The 15,858-nt window shown below is 54.4% G+C and overlaps 1 protein-coding gene across 2 annotated transcripts in view; it reads right to left on the reverse strand.

The window, feature by feature from the left end:
* Nucleotides 1–13,082, reverse strand: part of TRIM67 (tripartite motif containing 67) — a 37,751-nt gene extending 24,669 nt beyond the window's left edge. Inside the window, exons 1-3 of one of the 2 annotated variants that reach the window (XM_045861726.1) lie at nt 12,877–13,082; nt 12,252–12,753; nt 11,961–12,188 (exon numbers count right to left, since the gene is read on the reverse strand). In XM_045861726.1, the coding sequence (XP_045717682.1) occupies nt 11,961–12,188; nt 12,252–12,753; nt 12,877–13,004 (858 nt within the window). In that variant the 5' untranslated portion in view covers nt 13,005–13,082. Of the gene's footprint in view, nt 1–11,960 lie in introns of both variants that reach the window. The other variant, XM_045861717.1, reaches the window with a different exon arrangement.
* Nucleotides 13,083–15,858: the final 2,776 nt, after the last annotated feature.

Below are 15,858 nucleotides of genomic sequence, written 5' to 3' on the forward strand. Positions count from 1 at the left end.
GGAGCCCACAGAGGGAGCTCAGCCCGCTGACGCCCGAGCTCCGCCTGCTGGCCTCCGGAGCTGTGAGGGAATGCGTTGGGTGGTTTCCAACCATTCAGTCTGTGATCATTTGTCATGGCAGCCCAGGTAAACTAACACATTCTCAATGGTTTCCTTCCTGTTGTAACGCACGTTCTTTCATATATTTTCAGTAAGTGGAATCATATTACAAACGGCCTTTCTCCACATCTTATATGTGTGCATTGAGTTCTCTAGAAAAGGCAGGGAGCAGACAAAGTTCCTTATAGCTGCAGAAAAGAGGTCATGGACCACACCGAGGATGAGGGATGCTAAGGATTTTATCTGAAAACATAGCTCCAAGCTGAACCCAGGTCTTCTGATTTCAGTTCTTTCCTTCTCATCCTTCTAATCCTCCTCATTATATCAGCAACGACTGACTGGAAGCTTGGTCCAGGAAATCCTGGGATGGATCTCTCTAGCACCCACTCCATGTGACCTGGTGAAGTGGCTCCTGTTGGGAACCGCCCTGCCTGGTATCAGAAGCTGTAACCCCCTGCCAAGGCTAAGGCTGAGTGAATGACCTTGGACTGTAAGCCAACAAGGAGACAAAAGCTCATCTCCCTGGCAGGAGCGCCGCTTCTGCTCCTTTTACTTCACCCTGCCTGGCCCCCAATGCTTGGTCAGTTAACCAATGACCAGTAAGATTCCCCAAGGGGGGAAAGACCTAAGACAGGCACGATCATGTGGGAGGCACCCAAGGAAGGACTTTGAGGGCCACAGCAAAAGGGGGTGATGGACCCTCACCCCTCGGCTTTGACGTAGCCTGAGTCCTCATTGTCTGTGAGAAATCTAATCTCTTGGCTGCCTTACTTCCCTTGCTCCACCTAAGCCTGAAACAATGACAGAGGGTGGTGCAGCCCTGTGCTGGAAAGGGCGGGTTCCCCGGGCAATCAGGCCTGAGAAAGAATATGTAAAATCCTCAAACCTGCTTTGTTTAGAATGCTCTCAGTTGAATGATAAGGGTCCAAGGAAGAAGTAAGTTTGTTCCTTAAAGTTTTTTACAGCTCTTTAGCTATCTGACCCTACTCAAAATAAGCCCTCAGAGTTCCTTGTTATTTGATCCTTACTTCCCGGCTATGAGTAATGAGCTTTACCTGAATTCCTGTGTAAATGAATCCAATAAAAGCCCCAATAAAAGCCATTGAGGAAAAGGCTCTTGGTCCTTTTCCTGTGAGAGATCGGCCACCTTTCCTCCCCAAGCAGATCATGTCTTGGTAGACTTATTCTCATCCGTGGCAGATGGGGGCGTTCTGCAGGCAGAGCCCCTGCCACAGGCCCCCACAAATGGACAAGAGCGATGAGGGCAAACGCTGCTTCTCAGCCCTCCCACAAGAGGGCTCTGCACAACCTCAGACCCTGAAGCCGTCCCTTCTTTCCCTCCCACGCTTGGCCTTGATGCTCACAGTAAGGGCGATGATGATGGCTTCATCACAGTGGCTTCCCTTTCTTGAGCACTTACTATGTGGTGTGCACCCCCCATGCTCTTAAAATGCATCATCTCATTCAATCAAGGTCATTCCAAGGCAAGTGGTAGAGTTTTAGGATTGTTGTCTCAAAAATGAATTTTCTTACTCCCTGCATTCTACTGCCTCCGTAACATTAAAGATTTCAGTAATGTCAGTCCAGTAAACTTACGCTCGATCAACTCTGGACAAGATGTAGCAGTTCTAACATCTGGGAAAAGCCACGCCAACACGCCCATCTGGCTTCTGCCATCCCTCCAGATTCTCTGGTCATTTCTGATAGCACTGCTACATCTACCGAGGAGGGAGAGGAGCACCACACCCGTGAGTGGAGGTGGCCGTGCAACGGAAGGCCCAGGGAAATGTATAGCTCCTCCTCCACCCCACGCCCACCCCCACTCCGTTTTCCATGCAGTTCCTCTCCTGCAGGAATCACTGTGCTTTCACGATTCACCATGAAGTTACAGGGAGAGTTATTTATGGCATTGATATTGCAATACATGGGGGTGTTAAGTCACCATTCATTTATCAAATAGATGTTTCTCGAGGCCTACCAGGTGCCAGCTGCCCTGCTGGGTACCAGGAGCACAAAGATAAATAAGACATACTCCTTGCTGTCAAAATGTTCCAAGTACAGTGTTATTTATGCATGTGATATGCAAAGTCGGTTACATTAGGCAAGGGAAACTGTAAGTCCCTGTTAGCTACGAGACATCACTGAGAGGTGTAAATAAGGAAAGCCTAATCAAGTGGGATTTTATTTGTAAAGCTGCCTGGGGTATTAGAATGTGTCCGTGGAGACTAAAAAGACTCAGTTGGCAGAAAAGTAAAAGTGAGCGCAGCAAGATCATGCTCGTGTGAGCAACAGCCAGAGGCCAGAGAGCAATCCAGATCACACTCCACGGGTACCCGAGAGGCCTGGGATAGGGCATCCTCAGGTGCACGGGCCTCCTGGACCAGAATCCTGATTTGACCAAAGTGCAAAGCCAGGGGAGGTTCATTATCATCCAGTGGCCGAAACTGCCTCCTTATTAGGATCAGGCCAACTCCAGTCACTGCTAATCATCAGAGAATTATTTTTGTGACAATCGTGTTTGATGAGAGTTCATCTTTGAATATTCTCTCCATGGTCAAATTACAATACACACACACACACACACACACACACACACACATATAACATTTGTGTTTTTGTTTGCACACCTCCTTCCTTTTCTCTCTCCAGACTCTTCCCACCCTTTGAAACCCGACCAGCTCTCGCTTCCTCCATGCAGCCCCCACCCCGACCCCCGGTGGTAGGTCTGGCCTCTACTCTGAGCTCAAGTTCACTGGCTCTGGTCCCACACACGGGCAGCACCAGGTGTCTGTGTGTATTTCCTGTGTGTGAGTGGGGAGACGAGCCCTCTCGTCCATCAGAACAAAACCAAGGCTCATGACCAACCCTAAAGCGGCTCCTGAATTGACTTTTTCCAAGTCCCTTTCACTACCCCTTCCCTCTTGAGAGTCTCGTTTCTCCTCCAGGTTCCTGATGTCTGCTTTGCTCCCTCTTTCCTCTCCCGCTTCCTGTGAATTTAGCAAAGCAAACGGAGACATTCAAAAGGTTTCACCTGCCAAGTTTTACTGGCAAACAGGGGAAATATAACAACCGGGGAAAATGATGAGAATTTACAAGACTCTTCAAAAGGAGGATAGCCAGGCTATTTCTGTTCTCCGCTGAAATCCGAGTGAAGCTAATGTTTAATCTTAGCCTCTCAAGCTAACTGTTCCCTTACATGTGGCCCCTGGAATACATTTATCCCGCTAATCTCTCACCCCTGTCTCCGGGCCCAGCCCATTTCCTGTAAGTTTCAGACGCTGAAAGGTGTGCGCCTCCAGTTTCCTCGTTTTTTTTTAAATCAGAAATAGCGCCCTATTTCGCAGTGTTCTTCTGCTTCATGTGAACGAATATATGTTAATCCCTGGCACTTGGCCAGCAGATAATAAGCTCTTTGAAAGAAGGAACTAGATTTTAAAACAAATTTTTATTTTTTTAATCCTCCTCTGAGGATATGTTCATTGATTTTAGAGAGAGAAAGGAAGGGGTATGTGTGTGTGCGGGAGGAGAGAGGGAGAGAAAGAGAGAGATAAACATCGATGCGAGAAATACTGATCAGCTGCCTCCTGCACATGGCCCAGCTGGGAATGGAGTCCCCAACCCAGGCATGTGCCCTGACCTGGAATTGAACTGGTGACCTTTCAGTTACAGGACGATGCTCCAGCCAACTGAGCCATGCCAGCCAGGGCTGAACTGTAAGCTTTAACTCATACTCTCCTTGGGCCCCACCACAGACATCATTACCTTCATCATCATCATCATCATCATCATCATTATCATCATCATCATCATCGTAACACCCAGCAAACCCCACAGGAGCAAGGGGCCTGACCGATGACAGCAAAGGGCCTGCCTGATTTACTCAGGTGGCCCTGAAGCCTGTGTGCCCCAACTAAAGTGAGAAGTTTCTAGAACCAGAGGAGCCCAGGAAGTTGCCCACGAGGTACCTGAGGCAGAGATCCCTTGAGGAACTATTTGAATTGTGATGTAATCCTCCTGTGGGAACATAATTTCCAGCGGGTCTCTGTGGTTGCTGCAAGCCTTGCCAGGGAGGCACGAGTTGCTTTTCGTCCCGGACCACCTTTCGAACATGTCCGTAGAGACAACCACCTTGGAAGCCAGACACGCTGCCTCCCTGTGGAGCAAAGTGCCCGCGCTCACTGCCCTTTATAAAAGATGGGGGCTCCCTAAGCTCAGGGTTCCTCTCATGTCAGGCACCATCCTGTGTGTACGGGTGTCACCTGGCCTTCCTCATGTCACTCGGCGGGACTGAGGCTCGGGGAACTGCCGCAAACCTGCTGCTACTCTGGCTGCTGCTGCAAACGTCTCTTTGCCTCTGATCCAGGAGTTCCACACCTCCTGCCTGTATCCCTGAAACCTTGGCAGGTGGACCGTTAGCCTGTCCATAACGTAGGCTAAGAGCTCAGACCTTTCATGGTTTCTGACATGCCCGCCCCCTGCAGCATCTTCTGGCTTTTAGGGTTCTGAGACGTCCCTTTCTGAGCATCGTTAAGGCCGCAGGTGTGGAGCCCTGCTGGAGAGGCAGGGCTGTGTGTGGGGTAAACATTCATCAGTGATAAGCTGCAAATACTTAAGGAAACCAATTTGAGAGGCAGTGACCATGGCCTACAAGTGAGCTGATGGTAGGGGGTGACATCCCAGGGAAGGCTGGGAAACAGCACGAATGACCCGGCTGTGCAGACCAGGCACGGTCACTGTGGAGTCTCTTTACTGTATGGGATGGAAAGGGAGCACCCCCTGTCCCGGTGACGGGGAAGGTCCCGATTCCTTGATATGAATATTTTCAAGCCACACTCAGTTCTTGTAACAGGAACTGAGCACTGCTTAGAAGCAGAGTCTATTTTAATAAGATTTTCCAGAGGGCTTTTTTTTTTTTTTGGTTCTCTTTGACTTTAAGCAGACCACTTGTTTGTGTATTGATTAATCTATTTATTTCAAAAGAGATTTAAGGCAGCTTGCAAGGGTCTATAGAATTCAAGGCTGCTTAACTAAAAAAAAAAAAAACAACAAATACAAGGGCGGGGACATACATGGAGCCAGAAATAAAGCTCGACATCTCTAAAACAATTACACCTGCTAGGTATGCACCAGATATTTGGCTCTAAGCATTTTAGCAGCTAAAGAGAAAAGTAAAACATGATCAGTTATACAATGACTACAGTATCCATTAGATTAAAAAAGGGAAACCCATGTATTTACACCCTAGAAGTGGCTTGAAGGACGGATGTGACGACCACCACAGGAAAACAAACACCCCTGCCAGGACCCTTCTCTCCTCCAGAACAAAAGCCTTAAGCCTTTGGGACAAGCAGCAAGTCCCGTACCTCTCCTCCACCACCCTAAGCAAGGTGAAGACCGCATGTGGCTGAAGGAAGTGCAAAGAAAAAAAAATTGCTTTTTTCTGGGGGGAGTTGCAGAAAACCGTCACGGGCCCAGATCGCAGGGGAAGGGGCGGGACCCTGAGAAGATGCAGAGAAAAGCTGGAAAGGGGCCACTCGGCGGACTTGACACAGCCTGGGAGGGAATCAGTGACCCTAAAGAGGGGCGACAGAAATCACTGAAGCTGTAACACCGAGAACAAAAGAATAATGAAAGGAAAAAGAAGTGAGCACCCAAGAACTGCAGGGCGATATCAAATGTGGACAAAAAAGGGGCCTTCTAATAAAACTGCCAAGTCCGGTGACAGAAAGCAGCCTCACGGGGTGATACGATCATACTTTCCTATGGGCAGGTCACGTGGGAGTCAGGCATCCACTGGGGAGACTACTGCCGCCCATACGAACCAACTGGAGGGCTTGCCAGACTCCAGGCCCTCGGGCAGTAGGGTGCTGGCTCTTCCCGAGACTACACTTCCAGCGTTTCCAGCAGGCTCCTGGGTGACACCATGGCAGCTCAGCAGACCACATGCTGAGTCACAAAGTCTCCGTCCAGAGGTCAGTGCCCTTTTTCTCCGTCAAGGACTGGATTGTAAACGTTTTTGGCTTTGCAGGCCACAGATCTCTGTTGCAAGGACTCAACTCTTCTAAAAGCCATGTAACCAAAAGCAGCCGCGGGCAACCTGTACACCAATGAGCATGGCTGCGTCCCAGTGACACTTGACTTAGGATGCAGTGGTGGGCCACAGTTGTCGGTCCTCTCCCCAGTCCGTCTTAGAGAGCAAGAGATCCTCCCCTCCAGAACACTCCATGTTGCTGACACCCACAGGCAAGGCCCCTCCCCCTGAAGGCCCTCCCACTTAGAGGACCACTGACTGCAGGCTGAAACTAGGGTACCCCAGCCAGGGGGCGACCAGCATCCATCGGTAATAGAGGGGGGGTGTCCTTGTGCCATCTTCAAAGTCCTCCTCCATTCAAAACCCCAGTATCTCTGTACATTGTCTTCAAAAAGAAGATGAAAGCAAAATGTTGAAAGATTCTACTTTCAAAAAATTCAGGCTTTCTCTCAGCTTGTGCCTATTTCCAGGCCTCACGCTCTGAGGGGCCGTGATGGATTTCCACTCGGCATCAGGGGACCTGGAATCGGCAGCTGGCGAGCAGCAACCGGGCGCCCAGCTGTAGACGTCAGACCCCCAGGAGGTCTGGGCTGAGCACTGCTCTCTGCCTAACTCTCCTTTCCCATCCCCACCCGAAAGGCCCCAGCTGGTCCCAGAAGGCGTGGTCCTCTCCAGGGCTGTGCACAGCAAACCAGTGCTTGAGGCCAGGCAGAGAGATCCCTAGCAGTGAGAAATACGAAATCTCAGTATTTGCGACTGTCTTTTAAACAGTTGTTCTAATAATAATGTCATGAAAATAGCACACAATAATTACAAGGAACAGGAAATTCCTTATCGTTCCCTCCCATGGTCCGTATCTACAGGAATTTTTTATTTACATAGCTTTGCTCTTGGGAGAAAAAATAAGTATAAACTTTATGGGAGACAATTTGGCAACATTAATCAGATGCCTTAAAGCCAGATAACCTTTGATACAGCTACTCCAAATTTAGAAGTTTAAGGTAAGAATATATTCAAGAGTGTAGGCAGAGATTTAACTTAAAAAAAAATGTTTATAACAGCAAAAGACTGAAAACCACCAGAAACCCAGCATGAGGGTGTGGATTAAATAAAATAATAAACTCATATGATAACATGTCATGCAGCCATAAAAGATGATGTGCCTTAATGACAGCAAAGATGTTTATATTGATTATTTAAGAAAAAAAAAAAAAGGCTCAGGTCCAAAATAAATATGCTACAGAATTCTAGGAGAAGAACTTTAAAATGTTAGAAAAGTTTTTCTCTGCAAATTGAAATTTGGGGATGCTATTTAATATCTACATTTCTACAGGTGTAAATCTAATTATTAATGATGAGCCTCTATGAATTGTATTATGAAGTGCTATCCGTATTCAAACGGCTGTACTTATGACCATGTGACCTACTGTGCTTACATACTCGGCCTTCGTCTTTCTTGTGTTCCCTCTTTCAGTGGAGGAAGGCTTTACACAGGCTGAACACCTTTCCTTAGCTCTTTTGTGACTCGAGGTAGGACAGGGGGCCTTTGCCACAGCCGTCTGGCTGTCCTGGGATTCCCAGACCTCTGGCTCCTTTGCCCTTGTGAGGTGCCGATTCACTGGGAGCAGTAACCCTGAGGTGTCCGTGAGGTTCAGGGCTGAGACTCCTCTGTTTTCTAGGATTCTCAAAGACTCCTGAAGAAGGGCCTACCCAGCTTTCCACCCTTCAGTTTGGGAGCCGCTTCTGCCCATCTCAGTTCAGGATCCACTCTCTGCACCCAGCAGGCAATACAGATGTCGACATGCTGCAACACGTCACACTGGGGAGGACATGCAACCCACAGCGACCCTGCCCCATTGTTAGCTTCAGGAAAATTAGAACTCCACAGTCCACAGGCGATTGAGAGAGAAGCACTACCCCCCCTGCCGCCGCTCCCGCCAGCCCTGTCTTTCCCACCCTGTTGTCTTTTTACCCCACAGGTTCTTTGACACAATTGATCCTCTCCCAGGAAAACCAGCTAAGAACACATGAAGCCAAGACCTGGCGTTTTTACGCTGTTTTTCAAGAGTGATAATCAACCGTGGTCTAAAATAGGTTTCCGTGCTGCTGCGTGTCTCTTCCCCTAGACGGTGAGCCCCCGGCCGGCTGGGGAGGAAGACCAGCAAGGCTCCGAGGAAGGCTCCTCCAGGCTGGGGCAGTTGGGGAAGTGTTCCTGGCTGATTCCCACTCCAGGCGCGCCACTGCCTGTGTCAGGGCTTTCTGGGTCTTCAGACCAGAACGACAACAAAAATCCTGGGACCTTTTACTAAAGAACTTAAACTGCCACTGGGGGAGCGGGGGGAGTGTGAAACTATTCTACTTTATCTGTCACAAGTGGCCCTCTCCCAGGGCAAGACGGTGGTCTAGACGCCTGCCCACAAAGCAGCACGGACCCCCTCTGGGGCCCTCCCCTATCTCCCCAGCCCCTGGTTGCGATGCCCCCAAGCAGGCCCTGAGTAATTTCCCCTTCTGCAGAAAAGCAGCACCTGCTGAAGGAGAACAGCAGAACGCCTATTCATTCTGGAAACAGCCTTTCACAGAAGCCCCACCTCGTAACAGTCCTTCCGGATTTAGGACGTCTCAGTTCCCTGGAGCAGGGGCACGGACTACAAAATAGAGACGCTAGATTCTGCGTACAGTTGCCTCCCCGACCTGCAGGGGATACATTCCAAGACCCCCAGTGGGTGCCTAAAACCTTGGATCATACTGAACCCGATATATACCTTTTTCCCTGCAAACACACACCAATGATGAAGTTTAATTATAAGTTAGGCACAGCTAGAAATGAACAACAATAACTTACACTAAAAAATCATAACAATATACTGTACTAAAAGTAATGTGAATGTGGAATTATTCGGTAAACTAGGGTGACCTGAGCACAAGCATTGCGACACCTCAGCCGCGGGTGTGGTAACCTCCGTGCAGCGCTGGACCGAGGGACGGTTCCTGCCCCAGCTGACACTGAGCCGGAAGGCGAGAGATTTCTTCCCTCTACTCAGAACGGCGTGAGATTTCAAACTCATGAATTGTTTATTTCTGGAATTTTCAGACAGCCATCGACCGGGGGTGGGGGCGAGTGAAACTGCAGAAAATGACAGTGCGGACAAGGCGGGGGGGGGACACGGTGGGAGCATTTCCCAGATGACTGTCCTGTGCTATGGAGCCGTGTCACGTGGGCTTCCCTTCCTTCCTCACCCACTTCCACGGTCACGTGAAGACAGAAATGTAACAAAACAGCTGTGAGCACCAAGTCAAGGACGACCCATGACTTTCCCTGCATGACCTTGGTTCTTAAAACCGTAACTCATTATCCAATGCACTTGCCCTTGTAGGAGTGCATTGGATAATGAGTTACGGCTTCATCTCCTTCAGGGCTGCAAGCTCATCTCGATTTATTTGAGTTCCCACTCTTCACTGAGTCTAAAGATTTAGGTGACAACATCCTGAGTAAGCTCTAGCCTCCTCAGCTGTGAAAATTTAACAGCTCAAGAAACCTGAACCTGTACTTCTGTTCTTGGTACTGGATTGCGGCAGCCCCCTTTGCAAGAGATTTCATTTGGAAAATGTCTATTTGCTCGAAAACAAACAGACAAAAAAAGCAACGTGGCTGCAACTACTGTGAAGCCCTTTGCAACCAAATGTCTAATAGGAATGATAAAGAACCCAAGGCATACATTCCCATTTCCTCGAAGCTATTTTAGGATTCAGCATAAACAATGTCAGAAGGTATCAGCGTGTTTTCTCCAGGAAACCAAGTCACTGAGGTCGAATGAGCACTGTTTGCTGCCCTCCGTAGCTTTGTGCAGGTCTAGTGGTTTTAAGGGAAAGAACGCTAAAAATAACATATTTGCTACTGTGGGTCACGGACTGTGGTAGAGACTAAAAACATACAGTATTACACTTACTTCTCACAACAACAACCTGAGTTAGGTATTATCATCCAGTGGGTTTTAAATCGTGCCTAGAGGTTATAGCGAGTGGATACGAGTGCTGAGATCTGGGCCCAGGTCTGTGTAACTGTACAGCAGGGCTCCTCAACAGAGATACTATCGACATCTGGGGCTAGAGAGTTGTTTGCGGGGGGCGGGGGCTCCCTGTGCACTGTAGGACGTTTTGCAGCCTCCCTGGCCTCTACCCACTAGATTCCAGTAGCACCCCCTGAATGTGACAACCCACAATGTTTCCAGACATTGCCACATGTTCCAGAAGAGGAGTGAAATTGTCCCCAAGTGAGAACCACAGCTCAGGAATTAGGGATCCGAGTCCAGATGGCCCTCCTGCCCTCCGGTGCAAATTTTCCTCTCCAAGGTCGATTTCTAAAACCTTCCTCATTTTTCCTTTTCTGATTTTTTTATTTGAACACGTTAACTTACGACGATAACATGTGTGTTGTAGCAGATGAAATTATGTAGTAACTAGGTATAATACACCCAATATCATCCTTTCTTCTCCCCGTGTCTACACCCCCCTCCTTGTCCATTCCTGGTTGGTCATGGGAGAGAGTCATGGCGAATCGCTCTATTTCCCCGTGTCTCTCCTCAACCAGAACACGCATTTCCTGTTGGGCAATTTGGAGACCTCCTGCCTCTTCAAGGCATGGGAAGTATTCTGGAAAGAGGACACTAAATGACAAATGCCCACATTTACAGATGGGGTTTGGGGACCTTGAACAGGGGACTCTAACTCTGTCAGGCCTGACCCACTGACCTCACCTGCCACTGGGCCCCCTTGCATAACTCAGCCTTTGGATGAGCAAGGAAGTGAATGTTGCTTAGGAGAACCGCCCCCACTCTTGCCCTGGGGCCCTAGGAGGCGCCTGACCTGATTGGCAGCCACGAGTGAGCTCCAGCCAGTAGCATTTAGAGGCTGTTTGTTTCATTTCTGCCTGGGAGGTGGCACCCCAGGCTGGTCCTTGGGGAGGAATGCTCCGTGGCAATCTGCAGAGACGCAAGTGTGCCTCCTTCACTTACTAAGAGCTTGCTCTCCTGCTGCACCCCACTCCCACTGCACCCCACTCCCACTGAGACTGCAGCAGAGGCCTGGTAGGGGAAGGTCTCTGGGGAAAACGATGCTCTGTATTCCAACAGCACAATCCCTCCCCCGTCCGTTCACAGACAATGTGCGTGAGGATGTACACTTCCCCTCTAGACTGGGAAGCATCTGGGGGGGGGGGCGCAGGAAGTCCCAGAGAGTAGCTGAGAGAGCAGGAAATTTTCTGCTTTGGAAAGCGATGGGAGTTCTGCTCTGGGGGAAAGAGTGTATCCCTTCACCAGGGCTGGGATCAAATCCGGCCGGCCTCCAGAGAAGATTAACCACCCGCAAAGGCATCAGGACATTTTCCTGAGGGCAGGTAGTAACACTTGACTTAAAAAAAAAAGAAAACTTTTTAGGGAGAGGAAGGGGCCCTGGATGCCTTCCATCTGGAGGGGCCATCAAGGTAGGTAACTGACCAACTTAGACGTGAGATGGCCCAGCTTCTGCATTTTGGGTGCCCTTTGCGCAGAAGCGTAAACTCTGGGGGGCCCAGAGGTGCCCACCACATCGTCTTTCCACGCCCTCGACATCTCCTACACCCAGCTCAGAGTACCTGGGGTTCCTCCAGGTGTTCGTCAAATGACTGACGAGGAAACGAGGGAATAGACGAGTGAGAATGAACGAACGAACGAGCGAACGAGGCAATTCCTGCTCGGTCCTACCGCCGGCCTTTTCCATCGATCCTCCAGGAGAGACCGGGAACGCCTCCCCGGCTCCCCACAGCCCCGCCCCGCCCCGCCCCGCGGGCGCTCACCTTGTGCTGCTTCCACACGGCCCCCAGCGGCTTCGCCTCGTGCTGGCTGTGCCGGCCCTCCTCCAGGCACAGGTAGCACACCGGGGCCCGGCAGCTCACGCAGTACATGCTGTAATGCTCCATGTCGTGCTCGGGGCACGTGGGGGACTTGCGGGCCGCGCCGCCCCCCGTCGCTCCGGCGCCCGCGCCCCCGGGACTCTTGCAGCCGCCGCCTCCGCCGGGGGCGCCCTGGGCCGTGCCCGGGGACGCAGAGGCGGCCTCGGCGGGCGCCGGCGGCGGCGGCGGCTGCACCAGGCGATGCTTAGCGAAGGGTCCCCGGGACGGATGGCACTTGAGCTGGCAGGCAGCGCAGTAGAGCACGTCGCACTGCTCGCAGAGCGTGGCGGCCGGCTCCGGCGGGGTGCGGTCGCACAGCTGGCAGATGGCCACGGCCGGGGCCGCGGGCGCCCCCTGAACCGCCCCGCGGCCCTGCTGGTACCGGTGCACGATGGCCTCCAGGAGCCGGTTGCGCTGGAAGCCGCGGAGGCCGCGGTGGTCCAGGGAGGCGCTGCGGTGGCACTGCGGGCATGTGATGGAGCTGGAGGACGAGGACAGCGAGGAGCAGGCGGCACCCCGGGCCGCGGCGGCAGAGGAGCCCGGCGGCGCGGGCACCATGGGCAGCACGCGGACCCCGTTGGGGGACTTGAGGCTGGGCGTGTAGGAGCCGTAACCGCTGTCCGTCTCACTGTACAGGCTCAGCTTGTCCGCGTGGTCCCCGCCACCCGCCGCCCCGCCGCCCAGGCCGCTGGCTGCGCTGCCTCCCCCGCCGCTGCAGGCCGGGCCAGCCGCGGCATCGTGGTCCAGAGGGGGCGCGGCGGCGGCGGCGGCCGCCGGCAGCCCCGGGCCCCGCGAGTGCAGGAGCGGCTGGGGCAGGTGCTGCTCGCCGTCCGGCGTCTGCACCGCGATGGTGCGAGCGCAAGGCAGGCAGACGTTGTGGGAACAGGGCAAGATGATGGGCTCCCGAAACAGCGAGCCGCACACGGGGCACTTCAGCTCCTCCTCCATCGCGGCGCGGGCAGGCCGAGCTGCTCAGGTCCCGGGGGCGGAACGGTCCAAGCTCTGGAGACGGGCGCGGGGGAACCAGCCTGGTTAGCTCCGGCGGCACTGAGGCGGGAGCATCCCACAGGCAGGACTGCTGCACAGCTCGGGGGCACGCCCCTCTCTCTGTTCTGGGGCCACCGCCCTAAGACGGCGGGGAGCGGGAGAAAGGAGGGGGTGCTCACCTCTACCCAGCGAGGCCCCTGCACCAGCGGCTTCACCCCGCGACCAGAGTCCGGGGCCGCTCGGCCGCCCCAGCTGTGGCCCGGAGGCACTCCAGGTGATGAATCAGCACTGGCGCCCGCGGCGGCTGCGGCGCGCGCGTCCTCTCCGCATCAGGAGCAGCGGCCGGGCTGCCGTTCGCTGGCTTTCCAGCTCCCAGCCCTCGGCTCCAATGAGCGGCTGCCCAGGGAGCTCCTTTTGCCCCCGCCCCGCCCCCAGTCGGGGCGCTGTGTAGGTGAGAAGGCGGGCGAGCAGGCCTCTTGGCAGTAGGGCTGCGATCAGCACCACGCACCGGCGGACAGCTCCCGGAGCCCGAGGTGGAGCCCCGGCTGCAGGCGAGAGGACTGGGGGGCCGCCCGCCTGCCGGGTGGGTCGCTGAGCGGGCGACTCTCTCCGCGGGGCCCCGCGGGCCGGGAGACCTTCGTTCACCTCCCTTCCTGGCAGCTGCTGGTGCGGGCCAGATTCGCCTTGCGCTTTCTCCCTCCGGGGAAAGACCCGCTTCTCCGGGTCCCCGCTGCTGCTCCGGCGGCGCCTCTGACCTTGGCCGCGCGGCTCCGCAGCCGGCGGGCGGAGGACGAACGCCCGGCCGGCCCGGGGATCCCCTCCCCGCCTCCCTCTCGCCTCGGCGGCTTCCTCCCCGCGCGGCGCGCCGAGGAGTTGTAATTTCCAGAGCAGAGAGTGGTGGGGGTGGGGAGAGGCGTCAGCTCAGCGAATTGGGGCTCTCCTCTTGCTGCCAGGGAAGTCGAGGGGCAATTGTGAGGGTTTTGCAGAGAGGATCATTGTTAATAACGATCTATTATGGGGACGGGGATTGCGTGTGGAGTCAGGGCTACGCCCCGCCCCGCCTCGCCCCTGCCATCACCTGCCCTGCCCACTCCCGCGCCCCCACCCACCGCCATAAAGGGCAATCACCGGGGCCCCCAAAGCCAGTTGTTTGCACATGGGCAGGGGGCCGCGGTTTGACAGTCGCTTCCTAAACCCGTGACAGAGCGAAAGATGCCAGTCACAAAATGTCGGACACCGGAGTCAGAGGGCGAGGTTTTATTGTACGGGAGCCACAAGCCTTTTTGTCTCCGCTCCGCGCCGGAGCGAGGTCGGTCGTCTGTGCGGACTGAGGGAGGACACCCGGTGGGATTCACGACGTTCGCTTTCCCGGCGAAACCTGGCAATGCGCCCCTTCAGGCTCCGGGGCCTCGAAACCGCGCGCGCGCCCCGGCCATCCCCGCCCTGCTGCGGGCCCCCGCGGGGCGCGGCGGGCGGCCAGTCGGCGAGCGCGGAGGTTGGTTTTATGAATGGATAAATCTCCACGTTCGGCGACGCCAGCCCGGAGCGGCGGGAACAGCCTCCCACCCGCGCAGCTCCGGCGGCTTCGCCCGCGCGGCGGTGTTGTCCCCGCCGCCGCGGGAAGAGCGCGTGCCGAGGCGAGGGCGCGGCGCGCAGCCGGCTCTGCCCACAGAGTTTCGGGCTGGCACGAGACAGACACACGTTAGGAACCGTTTGTTTAAAAACGACAGGAATACTGAAGTCACGCCTCCCCCTCTTGTCCCGGTCTCCGTTCTCCAAACAAAGGCAGGACGAGCTCCGCCGCACGAGACCCGCAGGCTCAGCTTCAGCCGGCCGCCGGGGGCGGCAGCAGCACCGGCTGGCGGGTCACCGCGGGAGAGAGCTGCAGCGCCGGTGGAAGCCCGGAGCCCAGGGGACGGAGCCGGCCCGCAGAGGGACCAGTGCGGGGAGGTCGTGGCCTTGCACTCGTGAGCACGGTCCGTCCGGCCCAGAGCTCCGGGAGACAGGACTCTGGGTGGAACCCTCGGTTCCTTTTCAAAGCGCACGCCCCAGCCCAGGACCGTGCTTCTGCTTTCGCAGTGCCCGCCCCTGCCCTCTGTGGAGGGAATACGATACTACTCGTGTGAGAACCAAACACAGTAAATACCGGTTGCACGCCCTACTTTCCGCTTCAAAACCCTGTGATTCTTCGGTTCGCACTGGCTTGTGTTGAGCTGGGAGAGGAGACCAGCTGAGTGCCAGGTGCAGGCAGCGCCCAGAGGTAAGAGACCTGACTCTCCTTCCCCTCAGCACCCAGAAGCTTGGAGCAGTTCTTTCACCAGGCCTGTGTCCCCAGGTGGAAGAGGGCCACACCCTGGTCCTAGGTCGCCTTCTATAGACAAAGCCGCCACGCGCTGCACCCTTCCTGCCCGTGGCACTGTGATGAGCCCCAGGAAAGTCGCTGCAGTGTTGCTTCTTCGTGTCCCGCCGGAGATGCTGGGGCACAGGTGTAGGTAGGTAGGTCTGTGACTCAGTGCGCTTAAAGATGCATTTCTTGCGATTCTACCATCCACGTCACTCACCCCAGCCCAGCCCAGCCTCCCGGTGTCTACAAAAAAGTAATAATCTTGTGTGGTCCTACTGTGAACGGGTCTGCCACCAACTCGTCGTATACCTGAGGCCCACTGTGCTTTGCCATTTTCAGACCAAGGTAAAGGGCTTGGGGCGGAGGTGGGGGAGGTGGGGAGCCAGCCAGGAGGGTTAAATCCTTCCCTGTGCAGAAGGCCCTGCAGTTTCAGCAACTCTGTTCCTGAGGGGGAGCACGATTTTGCTTCCC

The sequence above is a fragment of the Phyllostomus hastatus genome, unplaced genomic scaffold, assembly GCF_019186645.2.
Source record: "Phyllostomus hastatus isolate PE091 unplaced genomic scaffold, TTU_PhHast_1.1 phas_contig_148, whole genome shotgun sequence".
NCBI lineage: Eukaryota > Metazoa > Chordata > Mammalia > Chiroptera > Phyllostomidae > Phyllostomus > Phyllostomus hastatus.